Genomic DNA, 15782 nt, shown 5'->3' on the forward strand with positions numbered 1-15782 from the left:
ACCTTCATCCACTGCTCACTTTTTTTTAAGATGGAGTTTTGCTCTGTCACCCAGGCTGTAGTGCAGTAGTGTGATCTCAGTTCACTGCAACCTCTGCCTCCTGGGTTCAAGAGATTCTCCTGCCTCAGCCTCCCGAGTAGCTCAGACTACAGGTGTGTGCCACCATGCCATCAGATTCAGGAATCTGCAGCAAATTTTTGTATTTTTAGTAGAGATGGAGTTTCACCATGTTGGCCAGCCTGGTCTTGAACTCTTGGACTCAAGTGATCCATCCATCTCAGCCTCCTAAATTGCTGGGATTACAGGCATGAGCCACTGCATCCTGCCATCATTTTTTTTTTTTTTTAACAATCTGGCTTCCTCCTCCAAAGTATTATTCTAATTTAATTATCATGATAAACCTAGGAGGTAACTGTTGTTTTCTCTTGAATAGGTGAGAAAACTGATGCTCAGAGAGGTGCAGTGACGTGTAAGCTGCACCTCTAAGAATAAGAGAGTCAGGACTCAAACCTATGTCTGCCTTAGAATGAAAGTCTGGGTCTTCACTGGGCCTGTGGGCACACTGGATGTGTCCCCATGCATGTTCCTGACCCCACCCCCACCACTCTCCCCTTGTCTCACTTGCTCTGGTCACATTGGCTTTCTTGTACTGCCCACTCAGCTTGTTCCAACCTCAGGGCTGAAAAGCGAACTGGACTTTTATCTGTCCTGTTCACTGCTTGGGACATTGAGAGGCTCAATGAAATCTGCCAACTCCCTGATAAATAAATGTTCCCTGCTGGGAGCTGCCATACACTGCACAATAGCATGGAGAATGTCATCCTCAGAGGCACGCAATCCCTCTCCCAAAGACCGTTCCCCAATTCCCAGAGGATCCAGATGAAGAAATTTAATGTTGCATCTATCTCCAGCAACCGTGAGAATTTAGGATCAGCTAAAGCAAAATCAGCAAATATTCAGTGACACATGTTGGAGAAAATTCATAAAAGGGGGACTGGGATCCAAAAGTTGAAAATGGAAGAAGAGAGAAAGCAAGTTTGCCCCCTTTGAGAAAAGCAGCAGGAAGCAGAAGAGAAACCAAGTTGCTTGCAGAAAAAATTTAATTATCAGACAGGTTGAATGTGCATTTTTAAAAGAAGGGCCCATGCCCTTTTCATCTTCCCTACTAGCTGACATTTAAGGTCAAGTGAGGCTCTGCCTGGCTAGTTATCCTTAATGACCTACTTTCCTCCTTTCCTCCTGAGAACATCTCTGCTAGATAAGCCCTGGGGCTTGGCAGATCGGTTCCTGCCCCCTTGCGGTCCAGAGTGTTCATGGTTATGGTGAGACCCACAGTCTGCAGCCCATCTAGTGGATCAACTCACTGAAAATTTTGCTGTTTGCCATGTGTGTCCCATGGAGTCTTAGTGGCCTCTGTAGAATATAAGAGGAAATGCATCTGGACAGAATGGGGTTGCAGACCCCGGGAGGAAGGGCAAGGCCTGTAAGCGAATTTATCCAGAAACAAGGTAGAGCCTACCACAGCCAAGTGGCCCAAGTTCAAATCCTAACTCAACATTTATCAGCTGTGTGTCCATGGACAAGTGACTCCAGAGTCAGGGCTCAACATGGGTTTGCCCTTATTATTCTTCCTGCCTTTCCTTGCAATGCCTGTGGCTGGGGAAGGGGGGCTGAGGATCATGTTGGGCAGCAGAATGGGGTGTGGAATGGAGCAGCTGGTGGGGAATGAGCAACAGCTCCTCTGAGCTTCCTCCTGCAGGCTTAGCTACCTGGTTCCCATGCCATCCACACTGCTCCCCAGCTGAGTTAATCTGGGGATTTTACTTAGCATCCCTGTGCCTCTGCAAAAGGAGGCCAATAATAGCAGTACCTAGTACAAAGGGTTGTGTTGAGAATTCAGTAAGTCATTACAGGTGAAACACTTAGCTTGCTCCTGGAGCTCAGTCAGCACTCAATAACTGTTAGCCGGTATCACTGTTATCATTACGGCTAAGTGGTCTTCACACATCGTGTGTATCAGAATCGTCCAGACACTTGTTCCCAGGATGCCCCTCCAGAGACTGACTCAATTCAGAGGTGACCTAAGAATCTGCATTTTTACAAGCCCATCTCTCCCTCCAAAATTCGGTGATGCTCCCCTAGAAATTCCAGCTTTTCCATTTTCCCTTTGCCCTCTCCAGGCTACCCTCAGAACACAGGAGAGGTCAGCTTTTCCTTTGTCAAACTCAAAGTGCCATTCAGAAATGGTCCCCACTCTCTCCTCCCCTGCCATTTTAAGGAAATTCACCTTTGGGTTAAAGTTCCAGCCCCTAGTCCTCTATATCTATTAAGCATATGTATGTTGTATGTTAAACATATATATGTATATGTGTGTACATATATTATATAAACATATATCTATATTTGTATATAGATATAAATATATCTATATTTTTATATCTATATATAAATATGTGTACACACATATACATATATAAATATATCTATAAAGAATGGAATGAATGAATGACTAGATGAATAATGAATTCCATTTCTTAGAAGAGTAATTCTCAAAGTATGGACTGAACCCCCTACTTCATCTCCCTAGGATGTTCACCCTGAAGGCAGCTCCCAGCACCTCCCCCCACCCCCTACTGAATCAGATTCAGGAATCTGCATTTAATGCCTCTGCTTCCTCTGCTGTCCCCTGGAGTTTGGGCACCTCTGCTTTTGCTAGGGGCCTGGAGTTTTCTTAGAGCTCCAAAGAAGGGAAGTGGCCACCCCAATTGGCCATTGGAGAACGCAGGTGTGCCTAAGCCTGCTTGGCCCAGAGTTCTGTCAGGGGAGGTTCCTGCAACCTTGTCCAATTGGACAGTCCCTTCCTGCAGCCTGGGACATGAGCCAGGGCCTCTCCCGGGGAACATGGGTACAGACTTCTCACCCCATAGATCCAGCCACTACTGTCTTCCTTTCTTCCTCCAACCTGCCAAGCCCTTTCCCACCTGAGGGCTTTGCCCTCATGCTTCCCTCTGCCTGGCTCCCCTTCCACAAGTTTATACTCAAGCCTGGCTCCATCTCCTCCTCTCCTCCTCTGCTCAAATGTCACTTGAGACCCTCCTTGACCCTGGTCTTATGTGGCCTCCTTGCTATTTCCAATCTCACACTACGCTTTTTTCTTCTTAATATAATTTGTAGTTATTTGGTTTCTTGTTTATTTCACCTTGTTCTGATTCCCTCGTCAGATGGTAAGCTGCTGGGGAGTAGGGTGACTGTTACTCCCTACAGTCAAGCACAGTGCCTAGCACGCAGTCGGTCCACAAGAAATAATGGTTGGGTGGATGGACAAATGAATTTTTTCAAAGTCAAACTCCTTGAAGCCAATTTCCCAGGAAAGCGAGGATTTTAGCACTGAACGCATGGGCATGCCTTAAGAGGTCCTTGGCAATCCTGGTACCGTGTGCAACATTTTTTAGCCAAGTGCATTTTTTTTTTCTAAAAGACAAACCAAAACTTCCAATGCATTTTCAAAATGTCCCCCAAGAAGGTAAAAACTTGTTTTAAGGAAATCTATTTGGACTAGTGAAGGAGGCTGCTAACGTGTGAGGCTCTGTGGTGTCCCACAGCGCCAGTGTCTAAGGAAAAGTATCTGAGGCAGTTCTGGGGAAGGCAAGAGAGCCTGCTGGGATGCCAGCTCAGCCTCTTCCTGGCTGGGAGCTTGGGCAGCCACTGGGTTTCTCTGGGTCCCCGTCTCCTCACCTGGGTGGCGTGAGAATGGAATGAGACCACAGAACAGGCTTAGCACAGGGAACGGGTCCCAACGAGAAACACCAGCCCCGCCAACCTCCAGGTAGTTGCTTATGAAGGAGTGGTTCTCACTGCACCATCGTCCTCCCTGAGAGCACCAGGGTGGGGTGCCCAGCCAACTTGGGCCTTTTCCCTTGAATGTCAGCTCAAACTCCACCTCCTCAGGAAGCTCTTTTCTCTGACATCCCTTTTCCTCCATTGGCCAGGGGGCCTCACTGCGCCCTCCCACAGTACCTCCCACCTCCTTCACCACTGGGCCTTACTTCATAATCCTATGCTCAATTGCAGGAATGGTTGAAGACTGTCTCCCCACCAGTATGTGAGCTCCAGGAGGACAAGGACCCTGCCTGACCGCTCTCTGTGGGATCCCCAGAGCCCACAGCCCCTGGCACTCAGCCACGCTCAAGCTCACTCCAGGACCATCACAGCCCCACTGCCGTCTCAGCCTCCCTGTCATTCCTGCCTGTCTTCTGATGCATTTCATTTATGAAAATACTCGATAGAGGTGGCTCCTGCATTCACTGCACAGGTGTCCCAGGAACGGTCTCGGGGGCTCTCATGCTCCATGTCACTGACACCATCAGCTTCCCTGGTTCACAGGTGAGGAAGGCTCATAGGGGTAAGGACAAGGAGGAGGATCATGATAATAAGATGGTTTTGAGCTCTGACCTAAGCACAATTTGCTTTAATCCTCACTACAGCTCTGAGGTCTACACCGTGATTCTTTTACAGACCTGGGAGCTGAGTTTGCCAAGAGGCAGAGTCAGGAATCGAACCCTTGTCTTCATGACCCTGACGCACATGCTCTGGGCCAGCACGTGACCCTGCGCCAAGTTGGCTCCAAATCCAGTCCCCAGCCCCTGAGCAGGGCCCACTCATCCCTCCAAATCTATTCTCTCTTGTCATGCATCAAGCTCTGAAAATCCACACCTTCCATGTTGTCCTTTCTTTAGGCTCCGCTGCCCTGAGACTCACAGCATGTGATGAGGCAGGGCCGACAGCCCCCACCCCCTGTTAAGATGTCCAAAGAGCCAAGGACAACAGATTTGTTCCCCCCGACAATGCCTACCCTTCTCTGTTTTCTTGACAAAAAAATACCAAAATTCCAATCGCTTACATAAGACCAGGAAGGATAGAAAGATACATTTCTAAGTAAGTGATATTCTACAAACATCTCCAAAGGGAGCATGAACTGGGAGAAAGGACCTCAAATGGGGAAGGCCAACACCCTGAACCAAGGCTTTCTCAGTACGATCTCTTACAAAACCAGACCGAATTGCCCAAGATTGACCCCAAGGCTTCTGTGAAATTTGAAAAGGACGTGCCCATCCCTCATTCGCGTGGGACCCTCCACGTCCCCTGCAGCATGGGGAAACGGCACAGGGACAGTGACAAATGCCTTTGTCTCAGAGCTCACTGCAATGGAATGATGGGACCCAGACCCCCAAGACCTGTGCCGCTGCAGTGGAGTGGGCAAGAGAGTGGGGCAGGGAGTGCGGTCTAAGAGGCTGCAGGAACCCCCTGGGCCTGGGAGGCATTGCATGGAATGTGGCTTTTGCTCTGTGTGCGGTAGGAAAGTCTGAAGGGTTTTAAGCAGAGGAGTGGCATGGTCTACCTTACATCTTAAAATGACTGTTCAGGCTGCTATGTGGAAGAGACTGCAGGTGGGCATGGTTAAAAGCTGGGAAACCAGGCTGGGCTCGCACCTGTAATCCCAGCACTTTGGGAGGCCGAGGTGGGCAGATCACAAGGTCAGGAGTTCGAGACCAGCCTGGTCAATATGGTGAAACCCCGTCTCTGCTGAAAACACAAAAATTAGCTGGGTGTGGTGGTACACGCCTGTAGTCCCAGCTACTTGGGGGGCCGAGGCAGAAGATTTGCCTAAACCCGGGAGGCAGATATTTCAGTAAGCCGAGATTGTGCTATTGCACTCCAGTGTGGGTGACAGAGCGAGACTCTGTCTCAAAAAAAAAAAAAAAAAAAAGCAGGGAAAGCAGTCGGGACACACTAGCAGTAATTTGACCAAGCTGATGGTGGCTGGGGAGTGGTTGTTCGACATGATCGTGTTCTGTCAATGTCAGCAGGACCTCCTGACAGGTGGGTTATGGGAGATGGGAAACGTGGAAGCAAGGGCAACTCCGTGGGCTGGGACTGGAACAACTGGATGGACTTGGCACCATTTCCTGAGATGGTGAGGACAGGAGACTTAAACTGAATTCTCTCTAAATCCCAGCCCCAGCTCCAAGGTCAACCTGATGCCTTGACTTCAAGACCGTTTCTCCCTTGTAAATCTTATCCAGAAAGGTAAGATCCATCCACCCAGTCATTCATTTATTTGTACCATTAACAAATGTTCACTAGCACTTACCATGTGGCAAACATGGGAGGCACCACAGACATGAGGGAGACGATTCAGAGATCAGCCATCTCCACTCACCAATCCAGTCATTTAGTCATTCAACAACATTCATTAGCGCTCAATTTCTGGCAAGCAAGTATCGTGATTAAAGTGGTTGGTCTTGCCCTTAAGAAACTCCTAGTCCAATTGGAGAGCGTGGGGTTAGCCATCCTCATTCATGTGTCATTGGTTCACTAAAAAGTCACCAACATCCAGCCTGTGCCAGGGTCTGGGAGAGCACTCCTTTTGGATGACCTAACAGTAGACTCTGGTGAGCGTCTCCAAGCAACAAGGCCTCTCCCTCTGGAGCCCTGGTCTCCCCACAGAGTTCCACCTGCTGCTCTCCCAATATGAGCAGGCCCTGGTGCCAGCTGCCAGGGTCCAGGGCACCACCTCCCTGCAGCATGCTGGGGGCTGACTCTGATATCGTCTTCCAACAGAAAACCATGAGCCCATCCTTCCAGACTGCCACCCTCAAAGCCATCTACACAGGCCCCATCTGACACTCTTGACATCTGCAGGTCCCAGACCCTACGATGCGTCCCCTCTGGAGGCTCCTCATCCTTCTCGGGTTGCTGGCCTTGCCCTTGGCCCTGAACAAGCAGCCTTGGTCTGGCCTGGCCCAGGCCCACACAGACAGCAAATCCACCCTGGCAAGAAGTAAGCTAAGCCCCGGGCTCTGCCTGCTGCCCACGGGGTTGGGGAGGTGGGAAGGTGTCATCTGGGGTCACCACTAACCTGCTGGGTGACTTCAGGTTAGTCAGTTACCCTCTCCTTTTTTTCTCAGACTTGAAGTACAGAAAATTGAGGTTGTGTTGATTATATACCAAGTTAGAGCACACCATCATTGGCACAAATAACTGCAAAGTCCCAATTTGTTTTATTTTCTTATTTTCCCCCCTTTATCCCTTTTTCTCACTACCGAATCCTTACTGCCTTGGCAGGCACTGCAGTGTGTTTAACGGGTGTATTTAAATATGCCTGTGTCCTTGTGTGTACAGCATTTTAATTTACATAAATTATATTGCCATATATATCCCATTCTGTTTTGTTTTAATGGTTTCACTCAACACTATGCTGTTGACATCTCTGTTGCTTCAGCTGGTGCAGAAAGAGACATAAGATTCATCCACCTCAGTAAATTTGGCTGTTCTCCTCTGGATGGACATACAGTTTGCCTCTAACTCTCCGTGATTATAAACTACTATAATTTTGTTAACCATTTTGGCTTCTTCTTTTTTTTTTTTTTTTTTTGAGACAGAATCTTGCTCGGTCGCCCAGACTGCAGTACAGTGGCACCATCTTGGCTCACTGCAACGTCTGCCTCCCAGGTTCGAGATTCTCCTGACTCAGCCTCCTGAGTAGTTGAGATTACAGGTGCATGTCACCATGCCCGGCTAATTTTTGCATTTTTAGTGGAGATGGGGTTTCATCTCGTTGGCCAGGTGGTCTCAAACCCCTGACCTCAAGTGATCTACCCACCTTGGCCTCCCAAAGTGCTGGGATTAAAGGTGTAAGCCACTGTGCCTGGCCCCGTTTTGACTTATTTGAATTCCCTATCCTTACCTTTTGTCCATTTTTTAAATTAGCTTTTCTGTTTTTTAATTCTCTTTGATTTGAAGAGACATTACTTAATTCTTGACATTAGCCCTTTGTCAGATTTATGCGTTGTGGAATAGAAACCTTGTGAGATGTGGAGCAACAGGCAAAGTATGCCCATAGCCACGGCTACTCTGTGCTCACATGCCTGGACACCCAGAGAAGACCGAAAGGCGACATGCTTTGTCCCAAACACAGCTAGTGAATCCTAAGACTAGAATTCATCCATACATTGGGCCACAAATATTTACTAAACACGCACTCCGTGCCAGCTGCGTGCTGGGGCTGGGATTCATGGGTCGCCATACTGCGTGGCACTTACCCCCTCGTGGAACTGCTGGTTGGGCTGAATTGAAGGTGAGCTCAGATGTGTTTGGTGCCCACGTTTTTGCTTTTCCACTCCCTCACCCTTTCTCTATACCTCCTCGGAGCCCAGCAATATTCTTGACACATGTTAGGTGCTCAGTAAATGTGGAATGGATAAATGAGAGAATGAGAAATCTCAACAGGCCCCTCCCTCCATCGAGAGCAAAGCCGTAGATGGGCTTCTGGCTGCAAAATAGAGGCCAAGAGTGTTTTGTTCTTTTTCCCTGATATTTCTGGGCTGACGAGCAACTGTAGGGATATTTGGTCTCAGGAGAATACTTCATCAGGTCTGACTTCTAGACCTAGGACTCAAGGCCCAGGCAGGAGGGACCTCTGCACCCTTCAGAGCTAGAGTTTATTGTGGGAAAGAATGGGATGTTCACAGGGCCTGGGATAAAGGCTTTAGGGTAGCAGAAGCCCCACTCTAAAGGAGACTTGAGGTCCCAAGATGTGGACTCTCCTGACCAGCAGTATTCAGCTGGGGGACTCTCCAGCCTGGCATGCGGAGGGTTGGCTGGATTCATGGTGGGCTGGTTCATGAGCAGCCTCCTGTTCTGTAAAGAGAAGAGGTAGCATCTGTCACCAGCGTGCCCACCTCCCAACTCCTGCACTGAAGGCAAGCCCTTATCCATCCATCCATGGTGACCAAGGGCAGGTGCCAGAGCATTCATGTGAAAGCCCTCCCCAAATGATGCTGAATTTATTTGCTTCTCGGTGTCTTCACTTCACTAGTCTATGAACTCTATATGGGCAGGGACTGTAACTGTTTATCTGTAACTGGAGTAGAGGTGGTCTCGGGTTTGTGGTGGGGCCAGTGCTCCCTACTGGATTGGGTGGAGATCTTGGGAGAAGCTAGAATCTCTGATAACCTGAAGACTTCGGTGACTCCACAGGGCACAGCCTGCTTGGTAAGGGTGGCTTCTGCTGTCTTAGCTCTCTTGGGGAACAGTGTGGCCATCATATGGTCACCTCTAAGGTGTTCTCACAGCATATGCAGACACGCCCCTTAGTAGGCCTCCCTGGGGGCTCCAGGGCCGGGGGTACCTCTTTCAGCCGCTTGCCAGTCCTAAGGAGTTCTCACTGGATGCACCAGACACCCATCCATGAGGCTTTTCAACAGTTTCACATCCAGCTGCTCGAGGATTTCCCAGATCCCAGGCGGGAGGGTCTAGAGATGAAACAGGCAGGACTTAAGCATCTCCATAGTTTTAAAAACTCCCTTCCTTTGGTAGATTTATTCTTTTCTGATGGAAGCTCCACTGGTCCTGCAGTTTATTCTAGACATGTTGTGGAGCAATTTACATCTATTCTCTCCATAGTTACCCACCTATGTTTCTCTTCAACCAACATTGACTGCGGTCTACATCCCATATGTTAGCTCTGTGCTCCGGACTGAGATACAGTGTTGGGTGGACTTTCAGCCAGAATACCCCCCTTTGAGCGGCTGTTGCCTGCCAGACCCTCTGCAGGTGTTTTTCTTTATTTCTCACATCAATCTTGCAAAGCATAATTTCAAAGTGATGAAGGTGGATCTCCATGGGGAGGTGACGACATGCACTACTCACTAAGCAATCAGAGCTTGCACCAGCCCGCAACCCAGGTCTCCGAATCCCAAGCCCCCGACCTTTTCCATGACATTGTGCAAAGTCAGTGGTCCCCGTGCATTTCCAGTTATTGCCCAGGGCCTCTTGAAGCACAACGCAGAGAGCCGAATCCAGAACATCCACCTTGGGGGCAGCCTGAATGCCTCGGCACAAGTAGCCCCAGGGATGGTGGGCTGGCTAATCAGCGGCACGAAACTTCAGCAGCAGCAGGAGAGCAGGTGAGACCCCGAGTTCCATTCCTGGCCCTGGGACTCATTATAGAGATCTAGGTTGAAGGGCAGAGCTGACGCGGGGTGGGGAGGTGCAAGGTCTGTGAAAAGGGAAGGTAGGAAGATTAAAAGAGAAGGAAGAAGGCCCATATGAGAGAGAGTGGGGACCCAGTTGTACAAATCAAAACTGTGTGGCACTGTCAGAGCCACCGTGGGGCAGCTCGCAGGGTTTCTGCCCCTGGCTCTTGCCTTCAGAGCATCTGTAAAAGAATCACATTCCAAATCCCATTGCCAGGCCCTCTTTACAGACAGGCCAGCCTGGTTTCCCAGCAGGAAGCCTGACCTGTTCTGAGGTCCCTCACCCTTGCGGGGCCTCTGCACTTTCTTTGTGCAGCATCAACATCACCAACGTTCGGCTGGACTATGATGGGATCCAGATGGCTTTCCATAAGGAGTGGTTCTCGGCAAACATCTCACTTGAACTTGACCTTGAATTGAGACTGTGAGTCATACAGAAGCAGCATCTGAGAGGTGCTGGCCCTCCTGGCAGGAAACCTGGGAGCCGGGGGGAAATTTGGCAGCTTGGGAAATCTAGATCTTTCTGATCCCAACCTAAATTCAAATCCTGGCTTCCAAAGCCACCTGCTGTGTGACCTTGGGTAAGTCACTTCGCCTCTCTGAGCCTTGGTTTCTTCACCTGAAATATGGATGACAATCATTTGTCAATGGAGTGAAGTCATTTGCTCATTCAAATCTCTGATAGTTCACTACACTGGGCTCTATTAAGGAAAGAAAGGGAGAGCTGCTATCACCATCTCATCGCCCCTGCTCACTATCCTCCTCTTCAAACTGTCCTTTGACACCCACTGCCCCCAAGAAAGGGCGGATGCAGCTAAGCGGGAAAGATTTTTAAAGCGGAGATTCGTGTTTAAATTTCCAGAGGCCTATTTAAGGGATTTTCAAAGTCACTCTGGCTACAGCCGTTTTCTCTTTCATCACTGACCAGGATTTAACTGTGCCTAGTTTGTTGAAAGGACTCAGGGTGCCAGGGAAAGCCCTGACAGTGGACAATGCCCGTCTTTGCCAACATGGAGATTTCGACTTTTTCTCTACCTTCTCCCCTTGCCCTTCCTCCTCCCTCTTTTTCATCTTCAGGCCCTTTGATAACAACATCATAAAGGTGTGTGCACACATGAGCATCATTGTGGAGTCCTGGCTGGAGAAAGACGAGTTTGGCCGGAGGGATCTCGTGATAGGCAAATGCCATGCAGAGCCCAGCAGTGTCCGAGTGACCGTCCTCACCGAGTAAGGCCCTGGCTGCCCTCCCCAGAGCCAGGCCTCCTTCCTGAGCAGCCCTGGCTGGTGTGTCACTTCCCCACCATCTCCTAGATGAGCCCAAAACAGACTCATCCTTTCCCCAGGACCTGCTCTTCCTACTCTGTCCCCATTTGTGACAGCCCTGCCACCCTCCCAGAAGTCAGATTCTTCTTCCTCCTCACTCCTCAGGCCCACCATCACCAGTTCCCATCAATGACTGCCCAGCAGCCCTCAGCTTCTCTCTTTCATCTCCATCCCTACAGCCACCACTCCTGCTCCTACTCCACTACCCGGAGCACTGCAGGAGCCTCCTCTGGGCTTTTTCTGGCTCAGATCTCCCTTCCTGCACTCCGATCTCCACCCTGCAGCAGAAATAACCCTGCAGCAGAAATAAACAAATTTCTAACACAGAAATCTGGCCATGCCCAAGCCCCTGCTCCAAAGCCTCCCAGTGCCCTCTGGATAAAGAGCAACTCCCAAATTTCACTCAAGGCCCTGCTTGTCCTCTCCCCTGCCCACTCTGCAGCCCTTTGCCCTCCACCACACACCATACATGTTCACACCACCATGCCTTTGCACACGCTGATCCTCTTGCCTGGAATGCCCTTCCCATCTTCTCTGAAGCCCCTCCTTATCCCTCATTCATTCATATATTTCCCAAAAACCTGCTGTAGCCCGGCACCATGCCTGATGCTAGCGATACAATGGTGAACAAGACACAATATGCAGCTTTAATAAAGCTCCATAGACTAGCTGACCGAGTCCTTCAATTTCAACTGACTGTAATTTCCTTGAAGCCAAGATTTGTGCCTGATTCATCTCTGTAATTCCAGAATGCCGGGAGCAATGAAGACCTCAGTGGATGTCTATTCATTTGTTCACCAGATATTCATTGAGTACCTAGATCGTACCAGATGCCCATGGGGGAAAAGTGTAGGGGAAAGACTGGAACCTGGTGCTCTATTGCCATGGTTCTAGTATAACCAGCACTTCTTAGCTGTGTGACCTTGGGCAAGGTCCAAGCTGCCCCTTTGCGTATCACTGACAATGATACTTCTGGCGTAGGGCTGAGTGATGATTAAAAGACTGTGGAAGGCGTGCTGAACATATCCTCCCTGGCCTTCGCATTGCCTGCCTTGCTCTGTTCTGTTCTGTACGTCTACCTTTCTTTCTAGGGCTATCCCACCAAAGATGAAACATTTTCTCCACAACTTCACAGAGAACCTGGAAAAAGTTCTCCCATGCCTGGTAGAGAGTCAGGTAAGTTAAGGAAAAACGTGGCATCTTGAGCATCCTTGAGTCTGAGAGTCAGGGCCTATCCACTGGCAATTTAGAGAAGGATTTTCAATGTTGGGTTTAAGAGTTCGAAAAACCTCAATCTGAAGTTTCAGTTTGGCTGGCTGGCCATGTGCAGAAAGCAGAAACTGGACCCCTTCCTGACACCTTACCTTAAAATTAACTCCAAATGGATTAAAGACTTAAGCATAAGACCTAACACCATAAAAACCCTAGAAGACAACATTCAGGACACAGGCATAGGCAAGGACTTCATGACTGAAACACCAAAAGCATTGGCAACAAAAGCCAAAATAGACAAATGGGATCTAATTAACTCCAGAGCTTCTGCACAAGAAACAATCATTCGAGTGAAAAAATAAATAAATAAATGAAGTTTCAGTTTGGCCATGAGTTTTACCAGCCTATCCTTGAGCATGAGACTTCACCTCCCTGAGAAAATGTTTCTACCTTTAGCATGGGAACCACCACAGTCCTTATCTTACACGGTGAGGATTTGGGGGGCAGAACATGGAAGTGTTGTGCATGACGTTGAGCAGGTAGTCGGCACTCACTACAAGGGGGTCGCTCTGGCCACGTTCCCTATTGGAAAAATCCCGTGGAGTTGAAGCTTCCAGCCACAGGCACTTCAGTGTTCCTTTTCAAGCTCCAGGTCTGATCCTTCTCTCTGTGCTGATGGTCCAGGTATGTCCTCTGATCCGGGAAATCCTCGAGCAGCTGGATGTGAAACTGTTGAAAAGCCTCATGGATGGGTGTCTGGTGCAGCCAGTGAGAACTCCTTAGGACTGGCAAGCGGCTGAAAGAGGTACCCCCGGCCCTGGAGCCCCCAGGGAGGCCTACTAAGGGGCGTGTCTGCATATGCTGTGAGAACACCTTAGAGGTGACCATATGATGGCCACACTGTCCCCCAAGAGAGCTAAGACAGCAGAAGGCACCCCTACCAAGCAGGCTGTGCCCTGTGGAGTCACCGAAGTCTTCAGGTTATCAGAGATTCTAGCTTCTCCCAAGATCTCCACCCAATCCAGTAGGGAGCACTGGCCCCACCACAAACCCGAGACCACCTCTACTCCAGTTACAGATAAACAGTTACAGTCCCTGCCCATATAGAGTTCATAGACTAGTGAAGTGAAGACACCGAGAAGCAAATAAATTCAGCATCATTTGGGGAGGGCTTTCACATGAATGCTCTGGCACCTGCCCTTGGTCACCATGGATGGATGGATAAGGGCTTGCCTTCAGTGCAGGAGTTGGGAGGTGGGCACGCTGGTGACAGATGCTACCTCTTCTCTTTACAGAACAGGAGGCTGCTCATGAACCAGCCCACCATGAATCCAGCCAACCCTCCGCATGCCAGGCTGGAGAGTCCCCCAGCTGAATACTGCTGGTCAGGAGAGTCCACATCTTGGGACCTCAAGTCTCCTTTAGAGTGGGGCTTCTGCTACCCTAAAGCCTTTATCCCAGGCCCTGTGAACATCCCATTCTTTCCCACAATAAACTCTAGCTCTGAAGGGTGCAGAGGTCCCTCCTGCCTGGGCCCTGAGTCCTAGGTCTAGAAGTCAGACCTGATGAAGTATTCTCCTGAGACCAAATATCCCTACAGTTGCTCGTCAGCCCAGAAATATCAGGGAAAAAGAACAAAACACTCTTGGCCTCTATTTTGCAGCCAGAAGCCCGTCTACGGCTTTGCTCTCGATGGAGGGAGGGGCCTGTTGAGATTTCTCATTCTCTCATTTATCCATTCCACATTTACTGAGCACCTAACATGTGTCAAGAATATTGCTGGGCTCCGAGGGGGTGTAGAGAAAGGGTGAGGGAGTGGAAAAGCAAAAACGTGGGCACCAAACACATCTGAGCTCACCTTCAATTCAGCCCAACCAGCAGTTCCACGAGGGGGTAAGTGCCACGCAGTATGGCGACCCATGAATCCCAGCCCCAGCACGCAGCTGGCACGGAGTGTGTGTTTAGTAAATATTTGTGGCCCAATGTATGGATGAATTCTAGTCTTAGGATTCACTAGCTGTGTTTGGGACAAAGCATGTCGCCTTTCGGTCTTCATCATTTGCAAAATGGGAATAGAAACCTTGTGAGATGTGGAGCAACAGGGGCCCTTCCACGCAGCTGCTGGGAGATTAATTCTACCACCACTTTAAAAAGCATCTCCTAAAGTTAAACATAGCCTTGCTTCACAGCTCAGCAATTCCACTACCTACCATATTCTCAGCAGGTTAGGGTTTTAGATCACTGTGTGTTCTACATTATATGTATGCCCTTATAAAGCTGTGCAACATGTTTCCTTGTGTAAGAAATCTTTAAACCACATGTGCTGGCAGGAACTGCTGATATTTACTTCCAAATCTTGATCTGGTTGCATTAGGTATTTCAACAGTGACCTTCAAAAGAATCAATTTTTAAGACTGTCTTTGAGATGCTTATTTGTATTATAAGTCATCACTGGCTTATACCTTATTATGACAAGTTTGAAACAGTTACCTTATTTCGTCCAATAAGAAAGCATGTCTTTTGATACCTAAGATTTTTGGACTTAATTTTAGAACATAAATCTCCGTAAAGTACAACATATTGTATTTTTTTAAAATTCCCCATTATTTGGAACTGACATACCAAAGTTGCATCAAGATATAAAGTTGAATGATGTAGGTAATTACGGCATAAAAGTCATTTTCATCTGAAGTATCCACATAATTGAAGCAAATGTGATTTCTCCTTGCGGGAATTATCTCAATTTTCCACTTCAGTTGGCTAGTGTAAAGGTAAAGAATATTAACATTTTATGTCCTCAAGCAACTAATACTTAAGAACAAACAATCTAGTAATGTTGATTTTCCATGGCCTTCTGTTGCATTGAAATTAATGCTACTTAAATGGTTAAATAAAAGTGTTGAACCCTTTTACTTGTTGACATTCAGAAAGCATCTTAAACTACTTCATTATGAAAGTTGAGAACTTAACATTTCACCATTTGTTCTCTTACACATTTTGTGTAATAAAAATCAGGTAAAAATATATTTTAAAAAAATACATGCATGTGTGTAGCAAAAGGCAAGGAAGCTCATAGCCGCATCGTTCATCAGAACCCCAAACTCAACATCCCCCCAGTGCCCATCAAAGAATGATAAATAGAATGGGAAGATACCTTGTGGGATGGACACCCACCGGAATCTCCATAGTGATGGAAATTACCTAAATTAT

At 48.3% G+C, this 15782-nt stretch overlaps 1 protein-coding gene across 1 annotated transcript; it reads left to right on the forward strand.

Moving 5' to 3' along the window:
* Nucleotides 1–6717: 6717 nt before the first annotated feature.
* On the forward strand, nt 6718–13947 carry BPIFA3 (BPI fold containing family A member 3). The gene is given in 7 exon segments (XM_003932061.3): nt 6718–6841; nt 9818–9968; nt 10354–10461; nt 11115–11264; nt 12452–12536; nt 13257–13326; nt 13868–13947. Coding segments are annotated over 7 exon segments (768 nt in total).
* Nucleotides 13948–15782: the final 1835 nt, after the last annotated feature.

Source organism: Saimiri boliviensis, chromosome 9 (assembly GCF_048565385.1).
Source record: "Saimiri boliviensis isolate mSaiBol1 chromosome 9, mSaiBol1.pri, whole genome shotgun sequence".
NCBI lineage: Eukaryota > Metazoa > Chordata > Mammalia > Primates > Cebidae > Saimiri > Saimiri boliviensis.